The sequence below is a fragment of the Helicoverpa zea genome, chromosome 19 (assembly GCF_022581195.2).
Source record: "Helicoverpa zea isolate HzStark_Cry1AcR chromosome 19, ilHelZeax1.1, whole genome shotgun sequence".
Lineage (NCBI taxonomy): Eukaryota > Metazoa > Arthropoda > Insecta > Lepidoptera > Noctuidae > Helicoverpa > Helicoverpa zea.
In genome coordinates this window covers 1,317,066-1,334,726 of record NC_061470.1, presented here as the reverse complement: position 1 = coordinate 1,334,726, position 17,661 = coordinate 1,317,066, and the positions used below count along the sequence as shown (strand labels likewise).

The window sequence follows — 17,661 nt, the reverse complement described above, 5'->3', positions numbered from 1 at the left end:
AAAAATTAAATATATCGGATGATTAGAATCGGTAAAGATTGAGTTAAGATAAACGTTTTTTATTAATTTTACTATAATCAACTACCCACAACTTTTTAATTAAATGTTTGAAAGTAAATGTATACGTCGCCGTCGTCATTCAACTACCTTCATTTCACAATAATCAATAGAAAATTAACGATTTCTCTTGCGAACGAATTTCAGCAGCTCAAGTTAATTTTTGTGATAATAATGATGGAAGTGGATTCAGACGACAGAGTGAGTAAAGCTTGTTATTAAGAACGCGAAATGTTTCATTATTTTTACTTCTAGTCTTCATCTTGGTGTTTTATTCATATTGCGTACCTATGTATCACTTATGTTCAATGGTTACATTTATTGTTTATTTTCTTTGCAGGACAATGTTAAAAGACACAACAGTTTTACAAGCCCTAACATTAAACGAGCCCCAGTAGCTAAAAGAGTTGGAAGAGAACGTTGTCACAGTTATCATGCTCAAACACCAAAGGCTACAAAAAGTGCAGAAAGAGCGCGCTTGGAAGTGCCTAAAGTAAGTGCGTTACATGACACGAATTAACATACTATGAATAGAACTAAAATAAATTATCTTTGTGGAAAACAGAAATAAAACAGGGAGCAAAAGTAACAAATAAATTATTTATATACGAATGCATCCATAACTATGTCATTTTGACAAATATTTGACACTTACGAGATGCGTTCCAAAATATAAAAATTTCCCTAAAAAGTAAATCGAAAAAATAACTTTAAAATGTGTTAAATAAATATTTAACGTAGCTAAACGGTTTCTCTATAAATTTTAACAACTTTTACAGTTGTTCCATTATTATTTTCAACTTTCAAAACGAGATTATCATTACTAAAAGTAGTGGCTGCAGGCATTACCAAATATGGAGTTTGCTCGTTTTCCCAACCGTCCTCCCTTCGATCCTTAGTAGCTCTCGGTTTTATTTTCTTTTAAACAATTGTGTTATATTCAAATGTTTTCATTGCATTTTCTAGTGTAATAATAATCATTTCTTCTTTATAATCAAACGTGAGTTGGAGTTCTATAATAATTGTAGTGTCAAAATATAGGTCACAGTGGCGTATAGGTTATGTTAGAAGTGAAATATTCGGATAGTTGTTGTTTGTATTGTTGTTAACTGGTTACTTTTCGCGTTACAGATGTCGTTTAGGGTGGTGCGCAGTTCTAAATTCCGCCACGTTTACGGGCAGGCCCTGAAACGTGAGCAATGTTATGATAACATAAGAGTGTCAAAGAGTTCTTGGGACTCTACGTTCTGTGCGGTGAATCCTAAGTTTCTGGCTATAATCGTCGAGTCCGCCGGCGGAGGCGCCTTCATAGTACTGCCACACAATAAGGTGAGTTTATTTCATTGAACAGTTTGCGCATTTCTCACAGATTCAAATCTTAAAGATATTTACCAAATCCCTCTCAATTCTACACTGAAAATATTATATTGAGGCGCTTAGTCATGCTTGCTGATTTATAAATAACTACTTCTGGATTTAAAATGTGATTTACTGCTAAGAAAGTATGTTTTATTGAGAATTTGTGATATAATTTTGCATTCTGGTCAAAAATCCTGATTGAGGAAAATCTAGTTTTAAAACTTGATAAGTTCTATGAAAAGCTTAATAACTCAGTTTGTCTATTTAACAGAATTTAAATATTAAATAGCAAATGATATGGATATCTCATGTTACATTGGAAATCTTAGTAAGGCAATAATAGACCTTAAATCTAATATTTGACAAATATTAACTTTTATTCAAACTGGGTAATTTTTTAAATTATAAAGTGAGTATTATCATATATATATATATATATATATATATATATATATATCATATTCAGTGCTTTTATTACAGCCGGGATCAAGTATTATATTAAATTATGAATTAAATATTTTGTCTGCGATCTCAAAATTAGAGAACTGTGACTAATGAGACCGCAGGATTTAAGCTGTAACGGTATAGCAAATAAACTGCACCGGTATTTATATACGGTTAACACTGAATATTATATGAAACTCTGTAGGTGTTCTAACTTATTTCTGTTAAAGACTCGCAGTATAAAGCAATAAGTATTATTAAAATGTTTCTCAAAACCAATGCATAAAAGTTTATTTATAGGAAGCTATTTTGGATAATATTTAGTAATCATAATATCGCATTAGCATGTTATTAAAATTTTAATTTAGTAATATTTTTATTCACTATTTTAAAGAAAAACTAATTCCGATAGCAAATTACACATTCAAGTTATGTACAACTAGCTTATACCCGCATTCCTTAGAATTTTCTTTGTGCACCCGGACAAACATGTAGTCTAGCTTCCCCCCATAAATTGATGACCCAGCACTGAAAACAAAACTTTTTGATCTGATTTGAAAAACTTTTTGAAATCAGACCAAAAGTTTTTGATATACAAACAAATAAACTTTATAGCTTTACAATTTTAGTATACCTATACTCCATTTAAAATAACATTAGAAATTTAAGTAAACCTTTTTTACTGTTTGTTCAACCGATTTTGACTTCTATTGCGTTAGTAGTATGATTAATGGCGGCTGCAGTAAATACTTGGTATTGTAACCACTATTTTGCTTTCAATTCCGTTCTTTTGTCTACGGAATAGAAGTCAAAATCGGTTGAACAAACAGTAAAAAAGGTTTACTTAAATTTCTAATGTTATTTTAAATGGAGTATAGTGTGTTTAAGTATATTTTTTTCTTATCTGAAGTCATTGAATCTTAAGTCAAGGTTATTTTCGATGTGTTGATGACTCATTTTCTTTGCATTCCTGTCTCGTAAGTCCTTGATAGTGCCAAAGGCAGCTTTTTAATTACGAATATGTTAATTTTCGCAACAATTTTCAATTAATTGGTGCTCATGCTCAAACTCTCATAAAAATGCCAATTTTGAATGATTATTTTTGAAACGTTGTATTGCTTGTCACTTGGTAAGTATCGGCTAATTAGGCATAGATAACAAGTATTATCTTAGTTTTTTTTCCAAATTGTCATCATTGCAATAATTCACAAAATCTGATTATGAACAGTGAGATTACACTGAGCAGTAATAATTAGAAGATAATGTAAAATAACATCTGGTTTTAACCATCAAGCCAAACTTTGCAACGGAGTCAAAATCTAGACATTTTCACTTTGTAGTTGAATGCGCAAATGCAATCTATATTAGAGAATTTGGTGATGATATCTTCATCAAAATTAAATGGTAAAACTTGTCAGTAATGTTAGTTGTACACCAAAATAACAGACCTATATATAGGGTACCTAGATATAGGCTCTCGCTGTGGCAGTATATTGGGCTGACAAAGTGTAGTCTCACTATAAGACATGATGACATATTTTATCTAGATGCCTGCAGTAGCTTCCTTATGTGGAACTACTGGTGAAAGCTGGTTATTGAATAAATCTAGAATTAGACTTTTAATGCAACTTCACTGGAAATAGCCGATAGCTTTGATAAAATTAAGCGGATGACATTATTAGGCTTATCAGATCCTGGACATACAGATGGTCATAATTTTATGAATAAAAGAGGATGTTATATTATCTTATCTCTTTATTGTCTATGTGTTGTTTCCTGACCACTCCTAATTTTAGTATTACACATACTGCAGTCTATTGCGGTTGATTAATTGTTTAAATTCTCACTATTATTATTAGTCAGTGAATACAATTATTTCATTCACTTTAGAGTATCCTTAAACGTATGGATGATTGATTTATGCTAAGCTCGGGTACTACACTCTATATTTCGGTGAAAACCGCATGAATGTCCATGCTCCAGTTTTAGAATTTATTGCCAACAGATAGATTTAAGGAAAGGCAAACATATAGCACATATTAAATAATTCAATTTCTTAAAATACATCTGCTAATTCCATTAGGAGCATGATAATGCCATTTAAAGCAATTAATTTGTACCGTTTTAATTACGAATGTTAATAGATCGCAAATTAGTGCATAATGACTGTAATACATTCAGTCTATCTGTGTCTGTATTATGATAATAAGTGTAATAAAGATTGTTGAGTTTTTAACTGTACGTGTAGATAGTCTGGTGACTCAGAAACATAGACAGTGGCGGAATACTGTATATATATATATTTTTTATTATTCTATTTTTTTTTAGCTCAAGCAGCTATTCTGCCACTAAAGTGTATGAGATGTATTTCATAACATAAAAATCATGTAAAAAAAAATCTATGTTTATTTTTATTTTATAAAAAAGAAGATCTGTAAAGTTTTAAAATAGCATATATTCTATTTATATAAATGCCATTGGTAGAACAATAAAAAAATAATCAACATTTTTAAAGTTCCTTAGAAAAAAATATACATAAAATTCGTAGTTTGTGCCCAAGAAAATATCTGGCTTAATACAAACAAATTATCTCAATTTTAACTCTGTATAAACAAAGTACACCATACTTAGGTAATTAGCTAATCTTTGTTCACTCAAGAAATTCCTCATTTATCACGTCTCAGTTCTAAAGGTTATTTTTCTAATGTCACATTTTACAATAGGGTAAATACGCCAAATGTCGGCCCCCTTAGCGATTTTCTGATTGCGGTTCGCTATAGCACCGTCAGTTTCCAACGAAAGATAGTTTCTGATGCGGTTTTGGATAGTTTGATTAATCTATGTCATGTTTATAGGCATAAGATTGATATTTCTACGAAAAGAAAAAAGTAATAAGGCTTAGATGCGTCGAGAACAGAAAAACCCTAAAGTCGGCCATTCACGGCCCAAGGTCGGTCGCGTTTTTTCCAAATGTCGGCCGGGTATAGGCTGTTTTAAATTAAGGCAGTGACAAATATTATTAACATGATTTATTTTAGCAGAATTATAATATAATACTAAGTATACATTTGTAATTGTATTTGTCTAATTTATAGTAAAATATTTTTTTGTTTCCCCTAAACAAAAAAAGTCGTATTCACGACCAACCATTTATATTTTTTAAGCTAATAAGAACGGTTTAATAGATAGCAAGTATCAAACTATAAAGCTACCATAAACATGCCTACAATACTGTCAACTCCTACATTTAAACTTAACTCCTAAACGATATAATGAATTATAATAAATAAACTATTTCATTTTGAGAAAATGAAAAAATATAAAAGTATTTTTTCATCAGCCTGTATAGTGGCGCTTGAGTTCGAGGCTGGTCGACATTACGATTATTTACGATTCTAATGTCGGCCCCTATTTCTTGTACCTTATTTCTCGAGATTCAACTAATATCAGCCCGGCCGTTATTTGGCTATTAAACGTAAAATAGATCTATTTGCCTATAAGCTTTGCAAATTCTCTTGTTAAGCCAACGGAATTAGTACAATAGGAATTTATAAAATAGACTGCATTTGCTTTAAGTCGGCCACGGCCGAGACTCCGGTTTTAAGTCAAAACTGTTGTCCTAATGGCGGCCTCCTATTTTTCCTTGAAAAATATACGCAAAACGCTGAAAAAACTATCTTAAAATATAGTAAAAATAACCCATTAGTGATAATCAAGCTTAAAACAAAAATAAATAAATGTTTTATCGTTCTAATATCAATCCCCAAAATGTGAGTATTCACTTCGAGTAAGCTACTTTACGTGCGAATTTGATGTTTCAACGGCGCAATCGCTACTGACGCTCAGTATGAGAAGAGTAAGTGACAGAATCGGATAGTAACGATTTGTACGTATAGAGTATAAACCAAGGTTGCAATTCGAGGAGCAAAACTAACACTTAATTACCTTTTGAATGAATGCAAGCTGAAAATGTACAGACGGCCGAAGTTTGGGGGGAGGCCGACATTTGGCGTATTTACCCTACCTACGTATTATTATCTGTAACTATGTAGGAACAAGAAGTTTGTATAGTTATCACAGTATAAACAAGCATCCATGAGTAATTTGTACTAATTCCGTTATTTACTTATGGATTAGGATAAATTGTTTTTCCTTATTTACGTGTATTTTGTTATTATCTACTTGAATGGTACAGTTGGATGTCTTTGTGACTGTTACAGACTATAAGTATAATAGACAGATGTATAAAAAAAATGGTCCTTTATTTTTATTCTGAGATTATCTGTTTTTACTGAAGTACTAAAATTAGCAAGTTTTGTGTATTTTTAGACGTGTTTTTCCGTGTTTTTTATTACGATAAATCAGCCGAACCAAAAGCTCCCTTTTCTGTTCTTCTCTAATATTCAGAACATGATACACGCCCTAAATTCCCAGTCTTCCAAATTCAAAAACCGACCCTCAAAAACCAGCCAGTCTTATCAACCGAACCTACACAGCCTTCTTTACAAACTCATTTTTATCAATCGAACAATGCGAGGCGACAGATAACGCTCATTGTGCAACAGATATGGCTAAACAATGGTACCAAACAATGCGCAAACGCATCTAGCAAAAACTATTGAGCATGGGAATGGCAAGTGTATGTCGAGGTGTTGTAATAGGTTATTGGTTTAAGTTTTTATGCAACTATTGTTGTGTTATGATGTCGTGTAAGGCTTGTGTGTAATGTTGTGTATGTGTCACAGATGTATTGAAGTATTCTTTCTTTCTTTGAATGTTTTTCTTCTTTCGTCCTAAGATTTGCTGCTTGGATCCGATCTTATATTGATGACAATCCAAAAAGTAATTTAACGGAGTTCCAGAACTTATATTTTTTACGAAATATGTATAAAAAGGATTTTTGCATATTCAAAAAGAGTATCGTAGTCGACCTTTTACTTGGATTCCAGTTAATTTCAGTCCATTGGTCGACTTTACACACGTGTGAAACAATGCTCAATCATAACATAATATTCTTTTAACATACCAACTTTGAAATATTTTTCCTTGAGTTCAAAGGACCAATGGCCTACATGACAATACTATATATAAAGTCCTACAGATAGTAAAGGAAACAATGGTGGTCGACAATGGGCTGACAAAAACCTGCGGTGTGAATGTTTACTAACTGACGCATGCCTCGACGCTGTGTCATCTAATTGATATAAGCGATGTGACGTTTCCTTATTTTTACCTCTTTTTCTGTCTTTTGTGTGAGTGAATGAAGCTCGTGGCTAAGTTCGGGTCGATCTTGAGTCCATCTTACCATAAATGAATTCTCTGTGTTTCGAAAGGATCTTTAATGAGAACATAATTTGGACTTTAGCAGCCTTTAAGCCAGACAGTCTGATAACCAGTCTTACCAAGAGGCATTGGGTTGTTAGTCAAATACTGGTACTCAGCTGCATTAGACATGACGTCTACCCGAACATAGTTGCGAAAAGGCCGACCCCTGATGAATTTCCTAACAATTTTCGACGTAGGAATATATTTGACCTAAGACTTTTCGATGTCAGGAATTCCACGTTAGTCAAAAGACAAACTTCTTTTACCAGAAATGTAACAGTTGCAAAAGTATTTCCCAAAATAGTCCTCAAAACACACGAACCTAATTCAATCCTTACATACGCACGAACGCATTCGATACCATATCTCCCGATGGTGCATAATGCTTTGCGATAACCGATACAGAACACGTCATTTACATCGCATTACAAGTCTCATTTATCAGCTACCTACAATTAACATCAGGTCTCGATTTCACACGCCGTTTACAGAGCTATTGATGGTAGGGATCATTAGGTTCTGATGAATGAAGTTGTTGTCTGTGTGTCTGTTATGTTCTATGTATGGTGTATGTGCCAAGGTATGATTTCAGTTAAAAGAGCAAGTAATTTGTATTTATTTTAGGAGTAGGTAGTATTTTCATTGAGCTTAATTCTGAAAAGAAGGAGTATGAATGATCTTAGAAGGTCCTCTATGGTTATTCTTCGCTTGAAGTCGCCCAGTTTTGGTTGGAAATTAATTCAAGCTCTCGTTTTAAGGAACACGTTCTTGTATTGCTGAATAGGGTTATCATCAATATTACAAAAAAAAAAACACTACTAAGCCTAAGTTACAAAAGTCCTTATCAATGTTCAATCAAAAATATACGCATATCCAGGATGTTAAATTCCTATTTCTCACTAGATAACGGTCTCTAAGATAAATACCAAACAGTGCAACAAATCGTAATTTCCCTTAAGAGGACGAATTGGAATTTTTGGCGCCAAGGATTTCAATTTTTCTCAGTAAATACAAAACGGATCAAAATACAACTTGGTTACCTGAAAGTTCATGATATAAACCTTATTTTGTTAGACGTAGAAACATGATTAGGTAACTTTTATAACAGAGAAAAATATATCAAACATACCTCTTTTTAAAAAGAGATTCACATATTATGGGCATACGGGACCGATTTAAGCCTCTTAACTTTTTTCGTAGTTGAGTATGTACGTACTCTTTAAAATTGTAGAAGGAATTTTTATCAAATTATCATTTCTAAATAATAAAATTACAAAACCATTTTGTCGCTTACGACTTTTAGTTATAAGCTAGCGCGCGTATTGTTATCCTCGCCCCGCTCAGACGCTCCGACCCCTTTTGGCGCCTTAGATGCGCGTGCCGGTTATGGAATTATTGTTGACCAATTCCTCGCCTTAACTTGACGTTGCACGTTGTGCTCGTATCGTTATCTAACAGATAAGACGCAATCTCCGGCCTTCAGCGGGAGCAATGGTTAGGCAATATCCTAAATAGGGCATGCAAATTCGGTAAAACAAAAATTACCGGTAAAAATTCGGTAATAAAAATATTTTTACCGGTAAACCGGTAAAACGGTAATTTTTGTAATTTTTTAAAAATGTGATATTATAACAATAAGATTGGGTAGTCTTAAAGCAAAAACTAAATAAATATGCAAAGTATAAGGTGGTAAACGTTTTTTTGTGTCGTGGGCCGTAACAAAAAACATGTCAGTACCATCCGTACGCGATGTCGCCGACAAAATGCAAGAGAAACGGCTGCGATGGTACGGACATTAAAAAGGAGTGACACCTGAGGACACCGGCAGTGTGAATGTGATACTCAATCTCAATATACCCGGTCAAAGGCGCAAAGGCAGGCCGAAACCGTGGTGGTTGAGTGTCGTAATGACATGAAAATCTGCGAACTCGAAGAGGAAGATGTCTATTCAGGAGGATAGAGCGAAGTGGAAGAAGGAAGATACGGAAAGCCGACCCCGTCACAAGACGGGATAAACGCTAAGAATTACCGTAAAAAATATATTTTTCATTGAAGGGAAAGCCCTTTTTTATGGTAAATCATCAAATGACAGACTCTTTCTGTCTAATACCCATGTTTTTTAGTAGGCGTTTTATGGACCAGGGTAGCGGTAACTCTTTCGAACAATCCCGCGGCCCCGGCAGGCCTTGGCCCTGCTGGGCCCCACTGGGTTTGCTGACATCTCCCTGAGGAGCCCGTGGAACAACGCGCGCCGCTGACACGGGTCTGTTGTCTATGCAGACGGTGGAACGATGAGCCACTCGAACTCACCGCCCACAGACCGACGCCTACGGTGGCCGGGAGTCGTCTCTCGACCCTTGGCGCCCGTGGTGTCTTCCTGGTCCACTACAGCGGCTGGGATGAGAGGTGCTACTCGCAGTCGCTCCGCCGTCTCCTTCTCGAGCATGACTGCTTCGCAGAAGGGGCGACGGCTTCCCATTCCGTCTAGCTCCGGACCATGGCTTGAACCAGGGAAGGACGCGAAAGGTCGCCGCTGCCTATTGCCTCGACGACAACACGGCGGTACCCTTCCCAGGCAGTGCACACCTGGACTGTGTGCTCCACCTCAGAGCAGTCCGCATGGTGGTGAAGTAAAAGCCCTTGCTCAGTAAGGTCATAGAGTAGGTAAAATAAGCATTAGCTACATTTGTACCTAGTATGAGCTGACAGCTATGAGGAAAAACAGAATAACTGAATGAATACAATTTGTTTAGATTTTATAAATTAAGATGAGAAAGAAGATTTGTATCTAACCTAGAGATAGTTAAGGACACACAAGTTTACTTTTCTAAAAAACAGCAACTATAACACTCTTACAATACGTAATGTATGCAACATTACATTATATTCAGGCTACAAAACAAAGATTTGACGTTAAATGAACAATTGCTATATTTTATCAGAAAAACGTAAAAACCGGTAAATTACCGGTTTCATATTATTTTTACCGGTAATTTAAAACCCGCAAAAATGGGCGATTTACCGGTAAAAACGAAACCGGTTAACCGGTATTGCATGCCCTAATCCTAAACAATGCTACAAACAGTAATAACAATAACATGCTGTTTAGATATTGTTTATTTGTGTGGTCGTTTTATACTGTTATATTATATAGGTCTTCATCATCTGCTTAGCCTTTTCCTATGGTGGGGTCGGTTTCCAGTCTCACCGCATGCAGTTAAGGTCCGGTGTGTTACGTGGAGCAACTGCCTATCTGACCTCCTCAACCCTTGAACTTGAGCAGCCCTACACCTACACGATTATTGGTCCTTTTAGCCGCAGCGTAATAACTCGAAATATTCTTCGAAGGAGTTCTGCTACCTCTTCTTAAGTAACTTTGTCTGTCTTTCTGTCTGTCTGTCTGTCTGTCTGTCTGTCTTTTCTTCGCGCCTAAACTACTGAATCGATTTGTGTGAAATTTGGTACAGATATAGTTTGAAACTTGAGAAAGGACATAGGATAGTTTTTATTACAAAAAAATATAAAAATAAAATTTATTCCGGACATATAGCGCCACCTATTGGTCAAACCAAAAATCTACCGGAAGTTACTATTCTACGCGAAAGAAGTCGCGGGCAAAAGCTAGTTACTTATAAACCTAAATATAGGCATTGTAAACTTCAAATTGTCCCAGTCTATTCCTCTGCTACGCTCCTTTATCCCATATTAAATTAAAAAATAGGTAGGTAGTAAGATGGACAATTTATTTACCGCACACAGTATAGCTCGGTAGATGGGTCGGCAGAAACAAAAAAAAATGGGTTAGAGCCCATACAGTGATTACTCATTATTTGATTAAAAATAATTAAGACGTAAGAATTAATGTTACAAAATGTAGCCCTTTATTGTGAGTTCTGCAAACATCTAGCATGCAGTCCATTTGGGAATTGAAGTCCACACCTACAGAAAAAATACACAATTGCCCTACTTCGGAAGCTTTTTCCGTATAGAGTGATGGCATAGCAACAATGACACCTTCACTGTTACAACTAAACACCCGTAGGCCAACGTGTCAAGTTCGTGTGGAAACCACTGGACATGTCTATAAACAAAACACGTAAATTAAACGCGTCCCACATTGCGTATGCGCACGGAAAATAGATCCGACGCAGTTTCTCACACTGCTCTGTGGTTCTCACGTTTTTTTTTGGTGCTAAGGGAGTGAAGAAAGTACTGCAGAAGCTAACTTATAGATTTAATTATAGACGGTTTTACTGGATACATAACGCTTTTCTGAAGGTGTAGATTTATCAAGAATAGGTCGAAGTCTCTTAGTTACTGGTCTTAAGCTATAAAGAAGCTTTTCTTTACTTTTGCTATGTTATATATTATTCTGACTGTAGGTTTTTAGTTGAGAAGTTATGTAATTGAACGAAAATGTCCAGAACAATAATTCTGTTTTAGCCGTGTAGCTCAAAATTAATTCTGGAACTCGATAAAGATGTTCCAAGAATTAATTATCACACGTTGACCTAAATATAGTATTCCTAGAAACGGCTGACTAAATATTACCACAGCGAAATGTCGTAAATTTTAGTTAATTACTATAAATCAATAAACTGGGACGCTAAATGGAGTGCCTGAATTTATGTTGCTTTAATAGATCTTATTTATAAGCTAAGAAAAGTGGGTGTAACTGTGACCCATTTTTGAAAAAAAAAAATACAGACAGATATTGTACGTACCTGTCTCATGTCTGAGTCTAAATTTACAATCCTGTAAAAGGCGCAGGAGCTTTAGGTTCTAATAAAGTCATTTAAACGTAGATTATACCCCAAAGAGTTAATTCAGTTACAGAACTAAGGGGTACATAGTTTCCTTGTTTTTGAAGCTAATTTCTCAAGAGAGAAACTCCTGCAGGCTTGATCCATAACATTAATGCTTATTTTTATATGAATCCCCCCAATTATTCTGGTCTTTCTTAACTTTTTTTAAACCTTCTTAAATTTTTAAACCAGTACATTTCCACACACTGTTCTACCCACCAACAGTCGTAGTAATAGATCTTGTCACATATTATTATGATCTCCATTCACAATCTCTATTCCCGTGCATTAGGTCATGCTACACAAGGTCAGGACTGGACGTGGATAGACGGCTTTCTGATTAGGAGTTCCGTTCAGTAATCATAGCTCTTCTGTTCGTCTGTTTGTCTGCAGTTGTGATGATTGAGGATAGCGGACGGAAATAAGAGATAACAGCAAAAACGGATGTTTTATAGTTCGGCCATTCAGAGAATGCGTTCCTGACACGTCGCGATTGAACTGACGACGTAACTTTGCAATGGCGTTGCAGTTACGATAAAAATATTTTTGCTGGTTGTTTACCGTTTTAACAATTGAGGAGCATTAAAACAACATTATTATATCAATAATCAATGAATGTTATAATTTTGTGCCAAACTGAGTGTCAAATAACTTGGTAAACAATATTTTTCTAAATCTATACTGCGCTATTACAAGGTTATGTCAGCGGTTTATATTTTGTAGTGCTGTGCTAAAAATAACAGGCAAGTATCGTAATCTGTTCTTATACAGTTATAATATAAAATAATACGTTTTGATTTTCTTTTTAAGAATTGGAAAATAATGGACTATAAGACTTAATTATAACGTTTATGAAATATAAAAATAAAACTATGACCAAACCGCATTTTTATACTTAGATTATAGTTCGGCCATTCAGAGAATGCGTTCCTGACACGTCGCGATTGAACTGACGACGTAACTACATTCATTGATTATTGATATAATAATGTTGTTTTAATGCTCCTCAATTGTTAAAACGGTAAACAACCAGCAAAAATATTTTTATCGTAACTGCAACGCCATTGCAAAGTTACGTCGTCAGTTCAATCGCGACGTGTCAGGAACGCATTCTCTGAATGGCCGAACTATAAAAATGGTAACCCCAAATGGCGTTATGGGCCGCCATTTTGTGACGCTAAAACAGTCGTCCGTTGTCGTTTCGTGCGCATAGACCACGTTTTTCAAGTGTTTTCGATCTGTTTTTATTTGATTACCCGGCTTTTGTTAGACCGAGATATCAGGATTGATTCTGTTATTGATAATAATATAATTATACATGTAGGCGAAGATGATGATGAAGACACCACCTCCTCAAGCAAATCGGAGTCTGATTAATATTCTGTTCGCACATTCAATTCAATGTACTTGTAACAAAGAATAAATAAAACAATTTTATTATATGAATATTACCTTTTTTTGGTTTCCACTTAAATAACTAAAATATAAAACAAATGATTCCGCCAATTTAAAACGAAAATAATCTTAAAATAATGCGGCGGTTCATTTTGAAGGAACGGTAACGAACTCAGTGTTATGTTGTGCCCATCACTAGTCGTGACTAACTGATAGGTGTCAGGAACGCATTCTCTGAACGGCCGAAGTATAGATATTTTTTGTAATAGGGTCCTGTTGTGGAGGAAATAGAAAAGTTAATGAGTAGTCCTAATTAAATATTCTGTGGATAAGAAGTTAGAAGTAACCTTCAAAAGTTCAGCAAATGTTTTGCGAAGGATAGTTAAAACTGCGTTGATTTATATTAGTAAAAGAAGGAGAAATATGGCCTCATATATCTTCGTGAATCTACGTCTAATTTTGTATTTTATACATGCAAGACAAATGAAGAGTAGATTCTTTGGCGTGCAAAACTTTCAGTGTTGCATTAATCATTACACACGCCAGCACAATGAATACAAAAATATATTCTTCAACGCATCGATGATGCAGACTTATTCGTACGAACTTATCGACGCGTACCATACAAGACGCATTGATTTGCCGTGAGTAATGGCAGTTTTTTGGCTATCACACAACTCTTTATGAGCATCCTATCCTATATTTAGGCATTACAAACATTGTACTACATGTTATTATTAGTACATCATGATTTGATACATCAATTCGTTGGTTAATCCAATGTTGGTGACCAATTCGCCAAATTTACGATGCAGATGCGACGCGTGGGTCGTTTGTTTCCACTGAATGATGTTATCACAAAAATGTACAATACAAAAACAATGCTGCAGCGAACGTTTTACAAGCCGGCTTTTACAATAACAGAAATTGCCAGAATGTTTTAGATATACGAATATACACACCCCCACATTCAGAAGGACGCTGAAATGAATATTGTGGCCGAAGAAGAAGCGTATGACGAAGATTTTTGCATATTAAAGACAGTTGAAATTGAAACACTTATTGGTTCATTTGTGAATGGTGATCCACTATCAATTTGGCTCATCAAAGCCACGAAAAAAATCCGGACAGCAACACCAGCTAAAAATTCGCCCTTGATATACCAAAAGAATAGCACATGCATACCACACGTCGAACCAAATTCACGTACAAAACTATGTTCGAACGTTCTATAATTAGCTGTTATTATTTAAGAAATCTATTTATGTATGTTTGTGTATTGGGTAATAATTCGGCAGACGGAAATCGAGGGCCCGCCTACGCGCGCCGAGAAAAGCGTAGCGACGTGTGCAAGCATGTGTTACACGAGCAGGATTCTGATGCACAGGTATTGCATGGAGTGTGGATTTCGTAGTTTACCTTCACGGAACTGTGGCCCAAAATAGATAGGAACTGGAGAATGAACAATTCGGGTCTTGGAAACTCGCAAGGAAATCAACATCTCTTTGTTGTATCGTCCCAAGATGAAAGCACTGATTAGCGATAAATAAAAGAATCCTGGGGAAAACTAATAAGCGAAACTATAATTGAAAACCATATTAGGAGGCTACATTCAACATTTTGAATTCTAAAAATTGCACCAACTTCCCCAAATATTTCTGCAGTGGATAAATGCTTTGGAACTTAGGGCTTTCACTGAATTTATTTCAAGTGCTCTCTTCCAAGCATTCAAGATTCTTAACCCATTGCAAAAACCTGACCTCATTCAGACTGGGCATTTCCTCTTTACAAGTAGCCAGAAGAAGAACATCAATCAGATGTCAGTGCGACAAGCCCACGTGTTTAACGAACACATTTGCGCGTCTCAATCACACCTGTGTCCTACCTGTGACGATAAATCAGACGTTTGATTGTTTTATATATACGTGGTTTATTTTTGGAAAATTGGCATCTTTGAGGCCATAAAAAGACTTCAAAAGACCAAACTGGGGTATTCTAGAAGGTTCATTAATGGGAATCTTGTTTTGGGAATGAATTTGAGGTCCACTTGGTTCACTTTTATACACCCTATATGACATTTGGCCTGCTGTTGGAGTAACATCTGTCCTAAAGTGTGGTATCTCGCTCAAATCTCATTCTAAATTGGGTTTGTAATAGGAACCTCAAACTCTTTTGTATCGCAGTAACCCAACACTCCGCTCCTTCTCTGTGAACTAAACTCCGGACAACATCGTATCGAATAACTGGAGTCGTTCCGACTGTTGCCAAATTAGACTAGCACCGCGCGACTTTATCGCATGGACAACAAAACAACGGACGGATCGTAAATTGGTAACTGCAAAACATTCCTCATAACCGAAGTATAGAAGTTATTCTGGATTTACTGACATCGTGAGGAACTATATTTACATATTACTACTTCAAATATGGATGAGCACGTTCCAGAGTTGACACTCAAATTATCGCGTACATGAAAACAACACAAAATTGACACGGTTCTGAATAATTACTGGCTTAATGTGCCAAACGGCCATTCAGTACCATTAGCCCCCGGCCGGTGTGACACAGTGGCACTCCGGAACACTTGGGGAATTCGCACTGTAATAATAATGGCCGTTTGGCGCGCTGCCATCTACTCGGAACACGGCGAATCGCATAAATATTCGGCCAAACGTTTGATCAAATGTTACGCTGTGATGTAATGTGGTACACCTGAAACTGAAGATTGGAGATTATATTGATTTTGCGTTTCTACGATGCATTTAGATGATACTGTTGGATACCAAGAAAGATTAGCATTAACCGATCTCTATTTTTGAAAAGTAAAGACCCCCTAAGAAGCTTTGCAGATTAGTGGCCCGCATTTGAAAGACCCTATACGAATATACGTCTGACTGAATCCTTTTACTGCAATATCGTCCTCATACAATCGATCCTCCTGATAACCTTATAATATCTCATTCAATGCTATACTGATAAAAAATGACGAAATTAATTTTTACGGTGAATCCCTGTGTGACGAAGGATAAACAAACCAACAAAATATGGCTAGCTCGTGCACAAACATTTTTACATTGTAAAAAGCGACAGCTTATATTTGTTTCCTTTGTCACAACATAGCATATTCTGTTACTACAAGAAATAAACTAAAAATATTCACACTTTCGTAACCTATTTACTCTGGTCATCCAGTGTTAAGAATTCCTATTTATACAATGTTGTCTGAAAACTAGCGATTTACGCTTTCATATGACATTTTGTATAAGCTTTTGGACGTAAAATATAGAGCTGTTGACCACAACTGTCAGAATTAAATATCAGAATAATATATAAAATCGAAAAATATATGATTCTGAATGTCCTGGTTCCATTCTGTCATCTGTAATGGATACTACCTTAAATTGCAAGGTTTCTCCTTGAAGAAGTCTACACACGAATAGATCCGATCTGCGAATCGATGACAGTGTTTTGCAAAGTGCAAAAAAATAACGCAATTTAATGAAAACGGCTAAATCAAATGCTAAGTTTGGTCATCTAGGCTTAGTCTAGATTTTCGGGACCATCATCATATTTTGTAGATGCGTCCTCGACGCTCTCATATATCTTTTCATACATATAACAAATGCTAAAATGCTTGTAAGATATACATAATAAACTGCGACAAGACAATTATTTATATGCTCGTAAACATATACCGTCTTACCACAAAAACTTTTAAACGTCAGTTTATGCCTTGTCTAAAAAAATGTCAAATTATGACGTTGACATATGGTTCATTTTGCAGCCAAAATTTTATTAGACAAGTGTAAAACAGGGTTTAAAGTTTTTGTAGTAAGGCCCATAATTATGGTTTATGCGATTGCTTCGGATTAAATACTCCAAATGATTCGCGTATTTGAGTGCATTATAATCATTGTGTGCTTGTAAATGTAAACTGTAAATACTGAAAGTAATATCAATTGTAAACACCTTGGAAGTTAAATGTATTTTATTTATTTGTATTTAGATTCAAAATGTCGTGTAACTACGACCTACATTAGCAATTTATACTCTACTTGTGGCGCCAAAAATGTTTAATTACGTATTTTCAAGATGGCCGACTTTCACTGGGTCGTTAGTGCACGAGAAAGTTTTCGCGCCCATAATTTTCAGAGACAAGGCGAAATAATTAATTGGCGCGCAAACTTTGCAGATAATTAAATTGCTGTTTTGTTTTTATTGTTTGTACTTTCACATTGTTTTTTGAGTCGGGAAAGAGAAATTAGGTTTTTGAATA

General features: G+C 35.4%; 1 protein-coding gene across 2 annotated transcripts in view; it reads left to right on the top strand.

The window, feature by feature from the left end:
• The first annotated feature begins 782 nt into the window (after positions 1-782).
• LOC124639645 (coronin-1C-A) overlaps positions 783-17,661 on the top strand; it is a 28,102-nt gene continuing 11,223 nt past the window's right edge. Inside the window, exons 1-2 of one of the 2 annotated variants that reach the window (XM_047177085.1) lie at positions 783-1,057; positions 1,189-1,386. In XM_047177085.1, coding sequence (XP_047033041.1) covers positions 1,189-1,386 — 198 coding nt within the window. In that variant the 5' untranslated portion in view covers positions 783-1,057. The remainder of the gene's footprint in view (positions 1,058-1,188; positions 1,387-17,661) is intronic. The other variant, XM_047177084.1, reaches the window with a different exon arrangement.